We start from the raw sequence: 19,855 nt of genomic DNA on the forward strand, positions 1-19,855 counted from the left end.
ACAAGTAAGCACTTTCAATATTTCTCCCCACTAAAAACGTTGAAGTCTGGATGAGCAAGATCTAATGAGACCCTACCACAGTAAAACCTGGGCCATTATTTTAAGTTGTCACAAACAGAAAAATATAGATTACTGGACTCATTTTGAATTTCTTCCCCCAAACTACATAAAATTTAAGCGTCCACAATTCAGATCTATTATCCAATATTTTGACACCATTTCTGCCGCGGGTAACACTTGTCGCTATATGGGGAAGCTGTCAGTTTGCAAATCAACAAATCTGTGTCCAACACCGATTGGGACTCTTACCACGCGTACATTTAGCAGCAGGCAGAATACCCATTTAGCTGAAGGGTATCCTCTCTCTCTCTGAGCATACTCCCCCCATATTATGATTTTGCACGGTCCCAATATCCCAAGACCATGCGTCCAAAAGACCACTCCCACTACTGAATCCCTCCATTCTGAGACGCTTCAGCCCTCTAAATCTATCATCCGTCAGATGGTCCTAACCTTCACTTCACTCCCGCCCGCCCCAACTGTGTCGCCGAGCCTCAGCTGCCCCATCTCCCACCCACCCCTCAGCTGTGCCGACCTCCCTAGTCCACGGTCCCGAGGATCTAATGAAGAAATAATTTGCTGGGCCTACCCGATCCCTGCGCCACATTTAACAACCGAATCTGTTTTCGTTTGGTGCTTCGGATGTGCAATGTTTTATGTTTCTATTAGCAAAGCAGAAGCAGTGGAGGTGGGAGGAGACGCCGAGAGGCGGCGGCGGCGGCGCGCATCCTCCGCGGCCAGGCCGAGCAGAGCCTGCAATTTGGCTTGTGTGGAAACTGTGTAGGAAGTTGTGTAAATCGGAGGCTGCTCGGGTCAAAGGCCATCAGCGTTAGGTGATGTATTAAAACTTTGTCCGGCTGGCCCGGGAAGACTAAAAGGTACGGCTGCGGCGGCCAGGGAAGTGAAACCAGCACAAAGAACAGAGCGACGAGATGGCGACGAAGGTAAGGCGGAGGAGGGATGGGGGAACACGCCCCGGGGGTGGGGGTCGTAATCTTGGCCCCGGATCCCCAGCCCGAACAGCGAATCGTGCCGGCTTCCCTCGATCCCCCCCTCTCCCCAACCGGCCGACGTTCGGGAATGTTCTCCCACCGCTCCGAATGAGGAGAGAGGCAGTAGGTGATTCGAACAAGAGCTGGAACTTCCAGCTGTCGAGCTGGAAGTGCGGCGCTGGCGGAGGAGGGGGCTCTCCTACACCAGCCGGATAACCAGGGAAACGGGGCTGATTTCACTTCGGGCCCTGTTTAGGCACACATTCACGAAGACTTCCCGCGGAGCCAGGGCTAAAGTGGAGTTGCGTGAAATGAAATCGGGTGTGTCTGGAAAATATATCCTGCGATGTGCTGAAACGGTGACTTCAGAGTCGACTCGATCTGCTGCCCTGGAGTCTATGAAAATGTGGAGTTTTCACATGACTTGCTTTAAAAAAACATAATGACTCATGCTCCTGCACTGACGAAAAACCGATAATGACTTTTTGCAGTTTTGGTTTAAAAGTATTTTGGAGGTAGTACTCAGCATTGGTGCAGGTATTCTCTTGTCAATAATGTCTTTATTACTTTTAATCTGCTTCAAAGCCCAAAGCCTGTGGTTTAGCTACAATGTTATCTAATTTGGCTCACTCAGAGATTTTATGTCGAGTAGCAAAGGGAGGAAGCTATGTTTATCTAAAAGAAATCAAACCTCAAGGTCTAGTTTCTCATGAGTTTTATGAGTTTTAAATCTGGCATTGTTACCTCTGTTGTCAGGAGCAGTGATGTCATCAAGCAGCCTGAACAAATTAAGGAAATTAAAAGCTTGGATCATAATAAATTGTATAAACAAGAGAAAATATGCAGATGCTGGAAATCCAAGCAACACACACAAAATGCTGGAGGAACTCAGCAGGCTAGGCACTATCTATGGAAATGAGTCAACATTTCAACAGTCAACATTTCGGGCTGAGACCCTTCATCGGGAGTGGAGAGAAAAGACAAGAAATCAGAGTAAGAAGGTGGGGAGAGGGGAGGAGGGAATACAAGGTGTTAGGTGATATGTGGCCTTCGTAGCAGGTCTGGGTGAGCACATGGTTGAAGAGTCAGCAGGGATCAAAAGGGGAGGAGTGGGCGAGGGTTTCACTGAACTCTCCCTTCAATGGAAGTGCTCACTCAGACCCACTACAATGGCCACATATCACCTATTAGTATTTCTTCCTGTTTGCTCTTTTCCATTGATGCTGCCTGGCCTGCTGAGTTTCTCCAGCATTTTGTATGTTTTAGTAAATTTTATTATCACTTTACAGAAAGTATATTTGTAAGTAACTTATTTTCTGATGGTTTTGATGGCAGACATTATCTACGACAAAAATGAAAATTTCATTTATTCTTTTCAAATTCTGCAGGGATGTCTATGCTACTCAGTCACCAAGAAGTTTGATATGATCTTAGTCAAACCTTTTGTTCAAAGCCGGTCCTTTTGATGATGGAGCACAGAGTGTTGCTTAGATTGTTTGTTCACAACTCTGCAGTTATACTGTACTCAAAAATTTAGGCAATTAAGAGTGTAATCACGTTCATCATGGCTAACAAGTAACAATGCTGGCATCATTTAAATATAACAATTCATAAACTATTACATTCATTTTGCTATGTGCATTTAAAGGCATCCTATAAATTTTTAGATTATGAGAACACTTAGTCCTCATTTATTGTCATTTAGAAATGCATGCATTAAGAAATGATACAATGTTCCTCCAGAGTGATCACAGAAAAACAGGACAAACCAAAGACTAACACTGACAGAACCACATAATCATAACATATAGTTACAGCAGTGCAAAACAATACCATAATTTGATAAAGAACAGACCATGGGCACGATAAAAAAAATCTCTCCAAGTCCCGAGTCAAACGACTCCCGAGTCCCCGATAGCAGGCGGCAAAGGGAGAAACTCCCTGCCATAAACCTCCAGGCACCGACAACTGCCGATGCATTGGAAGCAGCCGACACTGGTCCATCCGTCCGAAAACTTCAAGCCTCCAACCAGCCCCTCCGATATAGCCTCCTGAGAGCCATCCTCTGCTGAGCGCCTTCGACCTCGCCTGGCCGCCAAAACAAGCAAAGCCGAGGATTCGGAGCCTTCTCTGGAGATTCCGGACCATACAGTAACAGCAGCAGCGAAGCGGGCATTTCAGAAGTTTCTCCAAATGTTCCTCCATACTCTCACGTCTGTCTCCATCAAATCAGAATTGTGCATGGTACCCTACTTGACAAATAACAGACATCACCATCCAAGTGGCCGTGCGCGCTGTGCGTCAGATTTATTTAACTTTTATAGGCAGCTCCTCCATTGTAACAAAGAATTTTCATACATGGACAGAAAATGCAGAATTGATTTTGTATATAATTGTAGATTCTACTTGCAGATAATAAGTTTGATATCAAGTAACAATCTAAGTGTTGAATTACTCCCTTCAGAACAAATGTGCTTTCACTTGATGCAAAGGATAGAGTAGTTGCACTTTTTCTTAAACTCTTTGGGGCCTTCTAAATGTGTAGCTGCAACTACAAGGGGGGATCTGGAAGAGGAAGTTGGACAGCTAGAGAGCAGCCAAAAAAAGATGAGCTGATAATGGAAGACTACCCATGAGCTGTCTCCTGAATGGTGGAGAATGGACGGATGGTTTTAAAAAAAAAAAGCAAAGATAGCATGCAGTCAGACAGTCAGGAAGGGCAGGCAATTGATAGGACATATTTCAGCCAGTAGGGTGAGTATCAGTATATTTGGGATGCAGAATCAAAAAGGGTAGCAAATACAGTACTCAAAGTGTTATATCTCAATGCACAGAGTATAAGAAATAAGGTGGATGATCTTGTTGCACTTTTACAGATTGTCAGGTATCATGATGTGCCCATCACTGAATCATGGCTGAAGGATGGTTGTAGTTGGGAACTGAATGTCCAAGGTTACATGTTGCATTGGAGTGATAGGAAGGCCAGCAGAGGGGGCGGCATGGCTTTGCTGGTAAAGAATGGCATCAAATCAGCAGAAATATGTGACATAGGTTTGGAAGGCATTGAATGTTTGTGACTTGAGTAAAAAAACTGCAAAGGTAAAATGACCCTGATGGCAGTTATATACAGGCCTCCCAACAGTAGTTGGGATGTGGACCACAGGTACAACAGGAAACAGAAAAGGTGTGTCAGAAGGGCAATGTTATGTTAGTCATAGGAGATTTCAGCATGCAAGTCAAGAGGGAAAATCAAGTTGGTAATGGATCTCAAAAGAGAGATTTTGTTGAAGGCATATAAGATGGCTTTTTAGAGCAGTTTGTCAATAGAGCCTACTAGGCGATCAGCTATACTGGATTGGTTATTGTGTAATGAACCGGAGGTGGATTAGGGAGCTTAAGGTAGAAGAACCCTTAGGAGCCAGTGATCACAATTTGATTGAGTTCAACTTGAAAATTAATGGGGAGAAAGTAAAATCTAACGTAGCAGTATTTCAGTGAAGTAAGGGAAATTACAGCAGTGTGAGAGGGGAGTTGGCCAAAGTAAATTGGAAGGAGATGTTGCCAGGGATAATAGCTGAGCAGCAATGGCGTGAGTTTCTGGGGGAGAATAAGGAAGATACAGGATAGATGATTTCCAAAAACAAATACTCAGATGGTAAAATAGTACAACTGTGGCTGAAAAGGGAAGTCAAAGCTAAAGTCAAAGCAAAAGAGAGGGCATACAACAAATCAAAAATTAGTGGGAAGGCAGAGGATTGGGAAGCTTTTAAAACCCTACAGAGAGCAACTAAAATAATCATCAGGAGGGAAAAGATGAAATATGAAAGCAAGCTAGCAAACAAAATTAAAGTGGATAGTAAAAGCTTTTTCAAGCTATGTTTAAAAAAATATAAGTGAAATGCCCCCGAAAGTTCTGAAAGAGGTAGCAGTAGAGATTGTGGAGGCATTAGTAATGATCGTTCAAAAAAAAATCATTGGACTCTGGCATGGTACCAGAGGACTGAAAAAATTGCAAATGTCACTCCACTCTTTAAGAAAGGAAGTTATAGACCAGTTAGCCTAATCTCAGTGGTTGGGAAGATGTTGAATTCAGTTGTTCAGGATGAGGTTATGGAGTACTTGGTGACACTTAGGACAAAGTCGGTATGGTTTCCTTCAGGGAAAATCTTGCCTGATGAACCTGTTGGAATTCTTTGAGGCAATTACAGTAGGGTAGATAAAGGGGATGCAGTGGTTGTTGTATATTTGGACTTTCAGAAGGCCTTCAACAAGATCCCACGCATGAGGCTGCTTACCAAGTTAAGAGCCCAAGGTATTACAGGAAAACTATTGGCATGGTTAGTGCTTTGACTGGTTGGTAGGGGCAGTGAGTGGGATAAAAGGATCCTTTTCTGGTTGGCTGCCAGTGAGTAGTGGTGTTCCGCAGGCACTGGTGTTGGGACCATTTCTTTTTATGCTGTGTATCAATTTAGCTGCTGGAATAGTTGGCTTTGATGCCAAGTTTGCAAATGATACAAAGATTGGTGGAGCAGCAGGTAGGGTTGAAGAAACAGGTAGGCAGCAGAGGGAGTTGGACAGATTAGGAGAATGGGCAAGAGAGTGGCAAATGAAATACAATGTTGGAATATGCATGGTCATGCACTTTGGTAGTAGAAGTAAATGTGCAGACTATTTTCTAAATGGGGAGAAAATCCAAAAAACCTGAGATGCAATGGGACTTGGACAGAACACGCTAAAGGTTAACTTGCAGGTTGTGTCAGTGGTGAGGAAGGCAAATGCAATGTTAGCATTGATTTCAAGAAGTCTAGAATACAAGAGTAGGGATTTGATGCTAAGGCTTTATAAGGCACTGGTGAGGTCTTACCTTGAGTATTGTGAACAGTTTTGGGCTCCTTATCTACGAAAGGAAGTGCTGGCATTGGAGATGGTTCAGAGGGGTTCACAAGGATGATTCTGGGAATGAAAGGGTTATCATACAAGGAATGTTTGATGGCTCTGGGCCTGTACTTGCTGGAATTTAGAAGGGCGAGGGGGGATCTCATTGAGATCTTTCAAATGTCGAAAGGCCGAGATAGAGTAGATGTGGAAAGGATGTTTCCCATGATGGAGGAATCTAGGACAAGAGGGCACAGCCTCAGGATAGAGGGGCATCCATTTAAAATGTGGAGAAATTGATTGGACACAGCGTCAAAGGTTTTGGGGAGAAGGCCAGGGAGTGGGGCTGAGGAGGGCAAAAAAAGGATCAGCCATGATTGAAAGGCGTAGCAGACTTGTTGGGGCAAATGGCCTAATCCTGCTCCTATGTCTTATGGTCTTAACATAAAATCATCTCTACTTGAGGAAGCAGGATCATGGTTAAGGACAGAATAATCACCATTTATTTTCATGTTACGTTTAATCTTCTAGAGATGACAAATAACAAAAATAAAATGCTGTTACTTGAGAGGACAACAATATTGAGATTGACCAAGTCACCTGATGTGTATGAGGTACAGCTTTGATGGAAACTCTGCTAACAATATTCCAAACATTTTTAGTTGTCTTGAGTATTTAGTGGTAGAAGATTAGAGATATGCAAATATTATTTTGCTGTTTTAAAAAGTGGTTGAGGAAGTGTTGAGACTGCCAAATATAATCTAGAATACCAAGAATATCAAGGTTGAGAAACCTTGCTGGACGTGCCCAAAGCGAAATTAAGTAGCTCTTAGAAATATTGGTAAATAAATGTACATTAGTACATCCTTCTAAAAGCAAATCAGATGTGACTAACTTTAGTGAATTCTTTGAAGTAACAGAAGGTTGATCATATATCAATCAGTATTATATAAGTTTTCAAAATTCATTGAGGAAGTATTTCACTTTAGCCTTTTCAGCAAAATTTGAGGCTGCAGAGTTAAAAGAGTATGTGACTGCTTGTCACAAGATAAAGTGGTAGTAGCGGTTAGTTTTCACACTGGCCACTAAGTGATACAGCAGTACAGGTTTCCCTCTCCATCCGTAGGTAGAGCGTTCCTGTGAAACGGTTCGTAAGCTGGAATGTCATAAAGCGAAGAAGCAATTACCATTTATTTATATGGGAAAAATTTGTGAGCGTTTGCAGTCCCAAAAATAACCTACCAAATCATGCCAAATAACATATAAAACCTAAAATAACAGTAACATATCGTAAAAGCAGGAATAATGTGATAAATTCACAGCCTATATAAATTAGAAATACTTCTCTACAACGATTGCCTGCACTGTTCTCCGTAGCAAAAATCTCACACAAGCGCTCTTGGCAAAACACGGCGCAAGTGCTATTGTCAGAAAATCTCGCACAAGCACTCTTGGCAAAATCACTCTCTCCCGTAACCTTTAAGCTATGACGCTGCCAAATCATACCAAATAACACATATTGCTGATTGCATAGAACAAGTGAAACCGGCAATCGCTTCTGATCTGGGCTGACATTTATGTGCCGGGCGGCACCTAATTAATTTGCTTGTTTATTTCGGCTTTTTTCTTAAAGACGTGCTGGTTGCCTCCCGGCTACCACTGCATTCTCCGCGAATCGGTATCTGTCTGCGGCCTGGGGGTTGGACCACTGGGGTGTCATCTCGTCGTCGATCAGGGCAGGCAGGTCATCTTCTTCTATGTCTGCCTGCCTCAATGTCGAAGATCGAGGTTCGTTGTCTGCTGTGGCTGATGTGGAAGCCTTGAAAAACGACATTATGCTTGACTGCTAGCCTCGCACATTTTTCTACCATACAGTTCTTTGTAAACCATCTTGCAAATATGCCCTAAACCGATGTACCCTTTCAAAATTAAAGTTGTACTTTATCATTGCAGCGAAAATCTCACGCAGTTGCCTCACGTTCAGTTCCTGGACGACTTCACTTTCGGTCCGTTCGCTACTGCATTCGGTTTTGATTGTTATCCTTTCCTCTTCCAATTGCATCAGCTCTTTGTCTATCAGTTCTTGGTCATGTGATGCCAAAACCTCTTCAACATCAGCTTTGTCAACTTCCACTAGCCAAACTCACTTTGTCCTTGCTTCGTTCACCACGATCGAAATGCTTAATTATGTCTAGTTTTACGCTAAGTGCAACACCCTTACGAGTTCTTTTAGGCTTTTCCGATACCTTAGAGCTCATCTTGCTAACGGATGCTCACAGGCACGTATTTAAGCAATGCTGGCGAGAATGCCGTTCCCGGGGAGAAGCGGCTGCTTGGAGTGTGCGCTGCTTTTTTCGTAACAGTGAAAACACCTTCTGTTCACGAAAACAGGTAACTAATGTAGGTCTTTCGTAACAGCGAGGTTTCGTAAAGCGAACGTTCGAAAAGTGGGGGACACCCGTAAAGAGGACCCTTTTTTCCTTCTGGATGGATCAAGGATAGAATTCCAATGGCTTTCACTTTCCATCCCACCAGCCTCTGCACTCAATGCACTAATCACCATTTCTAGAACATTGAATGAGATTCCACTGTCCTCCCCTCTGCTTCCTCTTCCCGCATTTCCCTTCAAAAATCTTTGGTCTTCTCTTTCATCTCCACTAACTATTCCCTTTGCAATACTTTTCCTTTCAACCATATACAATGCAGTGTACCTCTTTCTACCATCCAGGGATCCAGTCATCCTTCCAGGTGAAGCAGTAGTTCAACTGCACTTCTTCCAATCTAGAGAACTGCATGTAGCATTCATAAATGTGGCCTCGACTCCAGTGGAGAAAGAAAATGTAGATTGGGTGATCACATTGTAGAGCACGTGGGTTCAGTCTTCAAGGATGTCCTTGAGTTTCTTATCATTTAAATTCTCCATCCCACTCTCACTCTGACCTATTAGTCTGTGGACTCCTGCATGGGCTCACTGTAAACTTAAGGGACTGCATCTCATCTCCATCTGGACATGTTGCGGCCTTCTACATTCAACTTTGAATTCTACAAAACTGAGTAACACTGCAGTACTATGCAAAAGTCTTAGGCACATGTAAAAATAATTCCATATAGCAAAGATGCTTTCAAAAATAATGAAATGCAGTTTCTAAACATCAAAAAAATTTACGATAAAGAGCAGTAAACAGTAAAAAAACAACTGAACTAAATCGATATTTGTTGTGACTACCCTTTGCCTTTAAAACTACATCCGTTCTGTTAGGTACATGTCATCTGGTAAGTTGTTCCAAACATCTTGTGAAAACTTCCCATAGTTCTGTAGACTTGGGCTCGCTCACTTGCTTCTGTTTTCAGGTAATCCCAGACAAGCTCAACAAATTAGAGATCAAGGCTCTGTGGAGGCCATACCATCTGCTGCAGAACTCTTCATTCCTTTTGTTGAAGAGACATAGTTCTTTATGACCTTGGCTGTGTGTCTGTCCTGCTGCAGAATGAAGTTGGGACCGATCAGATGCTTTCCTGATGGTATTGCGTGATGGATGAGAATTTGTTTGTACTTCTCAGCATTAAGGATTCCATTAATTCTGACCAGATTACCAACTCCATTTGCAGAAATGCAGCCCCAAATCTGCAAGGAAGCTCTGTGGTGCTTCACTGTTGTCTGCAGACACTCATCCATGTAGCATTTTCCAGCTCTTCTACGGATAAACAGCTCCTATTTGAGCCAAAAATTTCAAATTTTGACTGTGTGTAGGTGAGCTCTCTTGGCTTTGTTTCCACGTTGGAGGAATGGCTTTTTGGCAGCAACTCTTCCCATGAAGACCACTTCTGATAAGACTTCTTCGGACTGTACAGGCATGTTCTTGTGTTTCAGTGGTTTCTGTGAGTTCAGAGCTGTTAACGGTGCTGGACGACTTCCAATTTAGAAGAGACATCAGTTTGATACATCTCTCATCTGCTGCACTCAGTTTCCCTGGGTGACCACTGCATTTCCGGTCCTCAGCCTTGCCTGTTTCTTTGTACTTCAGAAGAGTTTGGTCAGTACATCTTGAAACTCCTGTCTGCTGTAAAATTTCTGCTTGGGAGAGACCTTGCTGATGCAGGATGACCACCTTGTGTTTTGTTGCTGTGCTCACTCTTGCTATGGTGTAAGAATTAATGATTTGTAGGTTAAATTGTCACATCTGCACACTCTCACCTTTTAGTTTGGTTGTCCTTCGCGCAGTTTGATTCATTCTACATCTGTTTGTTTCAGTCAATCACTTGCAGTTCATTCAACTCATTGTGTCATTGATCATTAGCATCTTGTTTGTTATCTTTGTTTAATCTCACACTGGGATATATACCTACAAAGTTATCAAGTTTTTATTTGAAAAGTTTTACTTCGTATCACAAAGGTGGGAAAATCTGTAGATGATGGAAATCCAGACAACACACACAAAATACTGAAGAAACTCAGCAGGCCAGGCAGCATCAATTAGTTAGTCCTGATGAAGGGTCTTGAAGTGTTACTCTTGACCTGAACGTCGACTGTTTACTCTTTTCCATAGATGTTACCTGGCCTGCTGAGTTCTTCCAGCATTCTGTGTGTGTTGCTTTGACTTATTATGTTACTTTCTTCAACAAAATTTAAAAAAAAAAATTTGCTTGTAAATTCTTTTAGTATATTTTCTTTTCTTGCTGGCGGTTTGATGTTTATTTTTAGAAGCTTTTTGTATGACGCATGGCTCCGGGGTTGTACTCCTAATGGGTTCTCTTTTTTTTCTCACTTTTCTGCTCAGTAGGTTTTTTTTGTTATCACAAAATTTTGTTTTCAATCTTTAAGATGTTGGTTTTTTTTTGAGGCATTGTAAGTGTTGTTACTTCGATGTACTCATTATTTTTCCTATATGTACAATAAAAAGATTTGAAAAGAAAAATAAATATTTGGAAGTCTAAAATTTGTTCTTTTTTACTGACGTCATAATACAGAAGACAAAACAAATCTGTGGTGCCTAAGACTTTTGAACAGTGATGTATGTCTGTATCAGAGCAGACTGGGTCACCCATCTGTGATGTGGCTCAGTTTTACTTTCCAATTTGCATATCCTGATCGGCCAGTCGTGCCTTGTAGCCCTGCATTTCAAAACATTTCATTCCTTTACCTGCATTCTCACTCTGTTGACCTTATTTCATTAGCTTGTATAAATAAAGGACCAGGATCTCTCTATAGCTATTAAACCGTTGATCAGTTGACCTGCTTTATAGTTAATCCCCAGGGCAACCTTCATTTTACCCTATCACAGAGATTCCCATTGCATTTATTGCATTCCAGGTTTGACTGAGGGTTTTTTTTTTAAATAACACTTGTCTGTATTAAACTACTCCTTTGTGTTAAGTTGCAAAAAAACCTAAGTGGAGACGTGGATATTTGAGAGGAAATAATTTGCTAGAGGATAGAGTGGATGCAGTGGAGTTGTTTTGTTGAGGGGAAGTATAGCTGGCTCCTATGAAGTAATAAATAATATTTCCTAATTCATTTAAGGGATGTGGAAATGGAGCTTTAGCTGGTGGAGAGATGAGGTTGGTGCTGTTCTCCTCAGAGCTCCTTAAAGGAGCTTTAAAATGCTAATTATTGAGTTTATTATTTTCAAATATAGCAAGGTACAGTGGAAAACTTTGTTTCTCATGCCATCCATGCAGATCATTTCATCACATTAACGATCAAGGTAGCATGAAGGGAAAACCAAAACATTATGTGGAATATAGTCTTAACTTACAGAGAAGTGGTGGTGTCGGCAGACAATAAGGTGCAAGGCTAGGACAAAGTTAATTGTGAGGCCAAAACTCCATCGTATCATACACAGGTTAGGATCAATTACCTTATAAATAGAGGGGTTGTCCTTGAGCCTAATGGTAGGTACTTTCAGGCTTTTGTATCTTGTGCCCAATGGGAGGGTGGAGAAGAGGGGATATCTGGTGGGAGTTGGGGCTTTGGCTGCTTTACCGAGGCAACAATAGGAGTATAAAGACTTTTTGGTAGGGAGGCTGGGTTTTCTGGTGTGCTGCACAACTCTGCAGTCTTTTGCAGTCTTGGACAGAGCAGGTGGCCATACAAAGTTATGGTGCATCCGGATAGGATATTTTCTATGGTGCATTTATAAAAATAGGTGAGATCATTGGGGCAAACAGTCTGAGGAGAGTGAAGGTGCCCTTTTGGTTGTGACATCTATGTGGTTGATTGATGTAAACTGGAGAATATGCACCACCCCTTTCCTGAAAGTTACTGATTAATTCTGTTTTGCTGACATTTAGGAAGGTTGTCATGAAACTGTCACTCGGCTCTCTATCTCCTTACTGTTCTCTGGCTCATTATTTGAGATATGGCACACTATAGTGATGCTGGTAGATGGAATTAGCACAGAATCTGGCCACGCAGTCGTGATGTATCGGGAATAGAGTAGGGGCTGAGGATGTAGTCTGGTGTTGACAATAATTGTGGTGAAAGTGCTGCTACTTAACCTTACTGATGTGGTTTGTTGGTCGGAAGTCAAGGATCCAGTTATGAAGGGAGTTGTTGAGTCCCAGGTCTGGGGTGGTGGGGGCAGGGTTAGAGATGATGGTGCTTGGAACCTGAAAAGATTGGCTTGTCTTTGAAAATTGAACTGTGAAATGGAATGCAAAGCCAAAAACGGTGTTAGATGTACCTTCAATAATACATTTTGTAAGGGAATTCAATAAATAGTTGAATAAAGAAAACTTCTTGTTAGGAAGAGCAGAAGAGCGAGACCGAGTATCTTTTTGAAGTGTTTGTAGTGGTACAGTGGGCCACTCGACTGCCTCAGCAATGCCTCATTCTATGAACGTTTACTATTTTAATAGGGTCCAAAAGGTTAGTTCAAACTGCCAAATGAAGTGCCTTTATTTTTGCTGTAGATTTTGAAGTACAGGAGGACAGTCCTGACCTTGACTCCTCTAGTTTACATTTTTAAAAAGTTAACCTGTTTTCTGTGATGTGGAAATGCCATAACCTTACAAAGTCTACAACTACAATTGTATTATCTGCATGTAACTTTTACACTTCTGATGCACAGTAGAAATGTGATCTGTTAGTTTTCAAAGGCGCATGTACTCCAATATATTTTGGCTCAATACAAGTGTTCTCACTGCTAGATCAGAAAATCATGCATAGATTTGGTGGTTGTAACATCAGCAAAACTGCTAGTTTCATGCCATTGCTCATCATGAAACTCACAGCAACTTATGAAGCGCACATTTGCAGTTAACCAGCTAGTGCCAATAATTCCCTCCACCACAGAGAACTGTTTTGCAGCCGTCTCTAGTAATGATTGATCAGACAAGAAATTAAGCTATTTAGGCATCATTTTCATTCCAAGGTACCCTGATATGATATTGTGCAACAGTTTTTAAAGTTATAAACTATAATTACTGCTCAGCACAGATAAGAAAATCTGCACATGCTGAAAATTCAAGCAACACATGCAAAATGCTAGAGTAACTCTGCAGGCCAGGCAGCATCTATGGGAAAAAAAGTCAACAGTTGATGTTTTGGGCCGAGACCCTCCATAAGGACCGAAACATCAACTGTTTACTCTTTTCCATAGATGCTGCCTGGCCTGCTGAATTCCTCCAGCATCTCGTGTGTTTCACTATTCAGCAGCTTTTATTAGTAATCTATTTCTAATGTGTGTGATTTTCTCCAATAAATATTTCAAAATACAATGCAACTTAAAATATTCACAATTTTAACTTAAGCTTGTATGACGGTGTCACGTACTCGCAACCCTGTATAAGTATCAGCAGCAATAGAACACACCTGGAGTCTGGTTTTGCTGATAGCAAAACACTATTTTATTAGTAACTACGTCATATAGTAACTTAAACCAGGTAAATTAAGAGTAAATGGTGTTATGCATATAATGGTGTACATGTATAAATCCCCAAACTACTTCAAGCTTAGGTGCTAAGTGATACAGCCTTACGATGGTGTAAGAAAATTCAGTTCAGTCCACGGCATTAAAGTGAGAGAGAGATATTTGTAATCCAAGTAAACAGGTGTTGTCGATCCTTCTCAATGTCCTTCAAATCTTCCAAGTTAGCCAAACGTGACCAACTTAAGAGCGCCATCTTCAAGTGATAATCTACCAATCCATTCAAGGGTTAGACACACTGGTATATTTCACAGGGTCGCCCTTACACACACTGATAGTCACGGATCAATTCCTCTTAATCGATCCTCAGCCCACCCTTGTGGGCACTTAAATGTTCAGTGGCAATTCTGCCACCAGCCTTCGTGCGTCTGCGTGTCCTGCGAAAGAGACAGTTACGCTTGTTTAAATACCGGTGTGCTGAACAGCAGCTGTCCATCATGTAGCTCCTCCCCTCTCTCTCTCTCTGCAAACAACTTCTAGTTGCTGCACTTGTGAGAGTCATTTATCAATACTGTGGATCGATCTCAACTCACCCCCTTGGGCTACTGGAAGTTTAAACCAGTGACCGACTCACTGGTGTCTTCCATTGACCGAGTCCATCTTGACTCTGACTTTGTGTCTCTGTCCTTGTATATTCAAAACAAGCTGCAGAAAAAAAATGTAAACATTCATTGTCTGTCAAATAACTCCACCTCTCTCACGATAGTAACCAAGCAATTTTGCAGTCAGCAGAAATCTAACAGTGTCTAAAAGTCAGTCTCATTCTCTCGGCGTTTTAACATGACAGTCCACAGAAAAAAATTAACCCTGGGGGTATATAAGAGACGGCCCTACACTTTATTTTGTATTCTGTAAAAATGCCATCTTCTTACATGAATAAAAAGGGTGGTGCCTTTTTTCTTTCCTTGTTTACATCTGCAAGTGCTGGTAGGCCTGGCTTATAAGGGAAATTAATTCTTGAGAACTGTCCATAAGCCTATTGTTTTTTTTCTCTCTCCAAGACAAACATCCGTTCTCTATAGTTATCCACATCATATCACTGATATAATTCCTATAATTCTTCATCAAATAATCACTCACATATTTTCAAAGATTTAATGACAAGTTTTATTTGTCACCTGTACATCTGATTTATTCAATGGAATTTGTACTATATCCAGTCATTAATTAATACCACATAACATATTATCTGGAAAAATTCTTTAACAGTTAATGGAAAAAAAATGTATAAAATCTGGTTTCCTTGACTTAGGTTTTCAATAACCTGGGAAGCTCCTGTATTTTTCACCCTCCTTGGCTGGCTGATCTGATAAATAATCTGTTTTATGCTTGAACCCAATACCAGACAAAACCAACTTGGGTCCACACCACACAGAGAACAGTAGATCTTTGGGGGTATCTATCTTTGATTGCTTCCAGGGGTCTGAATTCAAACTGCATAGAATGGTCTTCTGCTTTGAGCTTTAATCTAGAGATTTCAGAGTGTAATCCATGCTAGTACTTCAACACTGTTAGATACTTTCCAAATAAGATATGAAATCATGGCCCCTTCTGCTGCTCAAGTGAATGTAAATTGTCTTGCAGTCAGTAGAAGTTCTGTTCACCAGTAGCTTTTCTTCAACCAATATATCATAAACAGATAATCTGGTCATTATCTCAGTGTGGTTTATGGGATGCTGTGCTTAAATTTACTGTTATTTCTCCCACCATTACAATGCTAACTTAAGTTTAAGAGTAGCTGTTTGGCTGTAATGCATTTGGGTTTAAATAGTGGTTGTTTTAACTAAGTGTTTCCTATATTATTTCTCATTAATGTTTAATATACTGGGACATTGTGACCAGATCTGGGGCAGGATGCTGTTGCGGGGTTGCTTTGAAATTAATTTGGTAAGGAGAGAAGAACTAAGATGAAGAGACGCATGGATAATCATTAGGGACAAATGACAGAATAAAAGATCCTTCAGAAGTGGGAGGAGTAATTTTGAAAGCGATGTGGTACACCTTAAATGTGGATTTTATGTGCATGTATGCAAGTGTAGAGCTCCTGTAGGCAAGTGCTGCTAATAGGTTTATTACTTTTGTGATCCCAGATAGTGTTGCATTCTTGGAAAAGCTGACAGAAAACAAAGAGTAGCGATTAACGGGTCTCTTTCGGAATGGCAGGCGGTGACCAGTGGGGTACCGCAGAGTTCAGTGCTGGGACCGCAGCTGTTTACAATATATATTAATGATTTAGATGAGGGAATTAAAAGTAACATTAGCAAATTTGCCGATGACACAAAGCTGGGTGGCAGTGTGAAATGTGAGGAGGATGTTATGAGAATGCAGGGTGACTTGGACAGGCTGGGTGAGTGGGCAGATGCAGTTTAATGTGGATAAATGTGAGGTTATCCACTTTGGTGGTAAGAACAGGAAGACAGATTATTATCTAAAAGGAGTCAAGTTAGTAAAAGGGGAAGCACAAGGAGATCTAGGTGTTCTTGTACATCAGTCACTGAAAGCAAGCATGCAAGTACAGCAGGCAGTGAAGAAAGCTAATGGCATGCTGGCCTTCATAACAAGGGGAATTGAGTATAAGAGCAAAGAAGTCCTTTTGCAGCTGTACAGGGCCCTGGTGAGACCATACCTGGAGTACTGTGTGCAGTTTTGGTCTCCAAATTTGAGGAAGGACATTCTTGCTATTGAGGGAGTGCAGAGTAGGTTCACAAGGTTAATTCCCGGGATGGTGGGACTGTCATATGTCGAAAGATTGGAGTGACTGGGCTTGTATACTCTGGAGTTTAGAAGGCTGATAGGGGATCTTATTGAAACATATAAGATTATTAAGGGATTGGACACGCTGGAGGCAGGAAGCATGTTCCTGCTGATGGGTGAGTCCAGAACCAGAGGCCACAGTTTAAGAATTGGGGGTAGGCCATTTAGAACGGAGTTGAGGAAAAACTTTTTCACCCAGAGAGTGGTGGATATGTGGAATGCTCTGCCCCAGAAGGCTGTGGAGGCCAGGTCTCTGGATGCTTTCAAAAAAGAGATGGATAGAGCTCTTAAAGATAGCGGAATCAAATGATATGGGGATAAGGCAGGAACTGGATACTGATTGTGGATGATCAGCCATGATCACAGTGAATGGTGGTGCTGGCTCGAAGGGCTGAATGGCCTACTCCTGCACCTATTGTCTGTTGTCATTTTAGTTTAAATCCATTTGCTTTTGCTGGGAAGAGGAACTATTAAACTGCTTCTCGACTACTATACGAAGGCCATGGAGGAATATTAATCAAGAAGAAAGAATCATATCTGTGACACTGGTAATGCTTGATTAAGAACTTGGAAAATTTTATGATTTTAAAATCCTCAAAGTTATTACACAGCAGACAAAATGAAGTTAAAAAGCAAGGCACACAAAATGCTGGAGGAACTCAGAAGGCCAGACAGCATCTATGGAAAAAAATAGAGTCGATGTTTCAGGTCTGCCGAACAGTTTGAGTCCGAAACACCAGCTGTACTTTTTTTCCATAGATATTGCCTGGCCTGCTGAGATCCCCCCAGCATTTTGTGTGTATTGCTTGGATTTGCAGCATCTGCAGATTTTCCTCTTGTTTGTAAAGAGCAAGGGATGGTTTCAGTCCATTGACGTCTGGGTTTGTTTTGAAAGGAAAATCTGCATGAAAGGTTGTTCTGTCAAAACAAGGAAAAATGCTTTAGAATGAATAGAGGATTAGTCAAAGGTCAAAACACTGAGAATGATTGAGCAACCTTTAACCAGTTAGCAAGGATAGAAGAAAGATCAATATTGCAACCTCTGCTTTTACATTCTGTATTTATGACTTGGATATACTTTTAAAGTACCTTCCTTTAAGTTTGCTGATAATACAAAGTGAATCAGCCATGATTGAATGGCGGAGCAACCACAATGGGCCAGATGGCCTTTTTCTGCTCCGATGTTGTATGGCCTTCTGGAATCCTGAGGTTGATGGAGTTGGCAGTGAGAAACAGGCAGGTTGAGCATGTGGGCAAGAGGATACAGGAGAGTTAATGCATAAAATGTAAGCTTTTTGTTGGGAAGAATAGCAAAACAGTGCAGTTTTTCAATGGTGAAAATATTTTAAGCAAGAGAGCAGTAAAACATCTGTTATGTTGACTGATTTCCATTTGTTTTGAAGCGTTGCACAATTGGGAGCCTTATGGTCTCCTACTATTTCTCTTATTAATAATAGTATATTGCAGGAGACTTCCAGAAAATTAAAAATAATAAATGAATAATAAATATTGACCTATAATTATCCTAAAGCAGTCTGAGGAGAAGAATGATTTGGGACAGAGAAACATAGAAAACCTACAGCACAATACAGGCCCTTCAGCCCACAATGCTGTGCCGAACATCTACTTACATTAAAAATTACCCATAGCCCATGCTCCATGTACCTATCCAGGAGCCTCTTAAAAGACCCTATTGTATCCACAGCCACCACAGTCGCTGTCAGCTCATTCCACACACTCATCACTCTCTGCGTTAAAAATAAACAACAACAACTTACCCCAACATCTCCTTTGTACCTACTTCCAGCTGTGCCCTCTCATGTTAGCCATTTCAGCCCTGGGAAAAAGCCTCTGACTATCCACACGATCAATACCTCTCATCATCTTGTACACCTCTGTCAGGTCGCCTTTCATCCTCTGTCGCTCCAAGGAGAAAAGGCCAAATTCACTCAATCTGTTCTTGTAAGGCATGCTCCCCAATCCAGGCAACATCCTTGTAAATCTCCTCTGCACCCTTCCTATAGTTTCCACATCCTTCCTGTAATGAGGTGACCGGAACTGAGCACAGTACTTCAAGCGGGATCTGACCAGGGTCCTGTGTGGCTGTGACATTACCTCTCAGCTCTTGAACTCAATCCCATGGTTGATGAAGGCCAATGCATCGTATGCCTTCTTAACCACACAGTCATCCTGCGCAGCAGCTTTAAGTGTCCCATGAACTCAGACCCCAAGATCTCTCTGATCCTCCCCACTGCCAAGACTCTTACCATTAATACTATATTCTGCCATCAGATTTGATCTACCAAAATGAACCACCTCACACTTATCTGGGTTGAACTCCATCCCTACAATTGCCAAGGGCTTCTTCCATAGTGAATACTGAAGCAAAGTGTTTATTAAGTACCTCTGCTATCTCCTCCGGTTCCATACACGTTTTTCCACTGTCACACTTGATTGGTCCTATTCTCTCATGTCTTATCCATTGTTCCACAATGCTCACTCATCTCTTCATATTATGTAAAGTGAATCACATTGTTTGAAATCTTCATTTGTGGGGACCTCGGAGTATGAGGGAATCACTTATTGGACACCCCTGATAGCATGTGATAGCAAGTACACTTATGGCTTACGTTTCACCCTGATCCCGGGCTCAGCCTTGAAAACAGCATTCGTGGAGGATCCACCAGCTGATAGTTCATTAAATGTCCAGTGTATTTATGACATAATTTGCAGCACTGAAGTTTTTATTTTGATGTTTAAGGTGCATGATTCTAACTCTTAGTCTACGATATGCAGTTTTGTGTTCTATCACCAATATGACATCCTACTTTCAAAAATGCCTTGTTCTGTGTTGGCATGAACTATACTCAGGGTGTCATTCATAGTCCTGCAGTTAGTGCTGCACCTCTGTTCCAAACCTTGGATTGTGTCTGTGTGGAACTTGCACGTTCTCCCTGTGACCTATATGCATTCCTGCTGACTTCTAGGGTTTCCTCACATACCTCAGAAACTGGCTGGCTACTGCAGGTTACCTCTTATTGTGACTTACACTAAGAAACAGAAGGGAGTTGATGGGAATGTGAGAGAATAGGGAAAAAGAAAAGAGGAATGTGTGTGATATGATTGCCCTGCTGGGATCTAGTTTGGCTCCAGTAAGATGAATAACCTCATTCTGTTCTGTAATAAGTATAATTTTTCTTTTGAGGACCAGATCATAGAGCTGGAATGCTGTTCTGCTCCTGATAC

The 19,855-nt window shown here is 41.6% G+C and overlaps 1 protein-coding gene across 1 annotated transcript in view; it reads left to right on the forward strand.

Annotated features, from left to right (window-relative positions):
• Positions 1–677: 677 nt before the first annotated feature.
• snx9b (sorting nexin 9b) overlaps positions 678–19,855 on the forward strand; it is a 132,787-nt gene continuing 113,609 nt past the window's right edge. The window contains exon 1 of the mRNA XM_063056023.1: positions 678–1,004. Within this exon, the coding sequence (XP_062912093.1) occupies positions 993–1,004 (12 nt within the window). The 5' untranslated portion in view covers positions 678–992. The remainder of the gene's footprint in view (positions 1,005–19,855) is intronic.

The sequence above is a fragment of the Mobula hypostoma genome, chromosome 8, assembly GCF_963921235.1.
Source record: "Mobula hypostoma chromosome 8, sMobHyp1.1, whole genome shotgun sequence".
NCBI lineage: Eukaryota > Metazoa > Chordata > Chondrichthyes > Myliobatiformes > Myliobatidae > Mobula > Mobula hypostoma.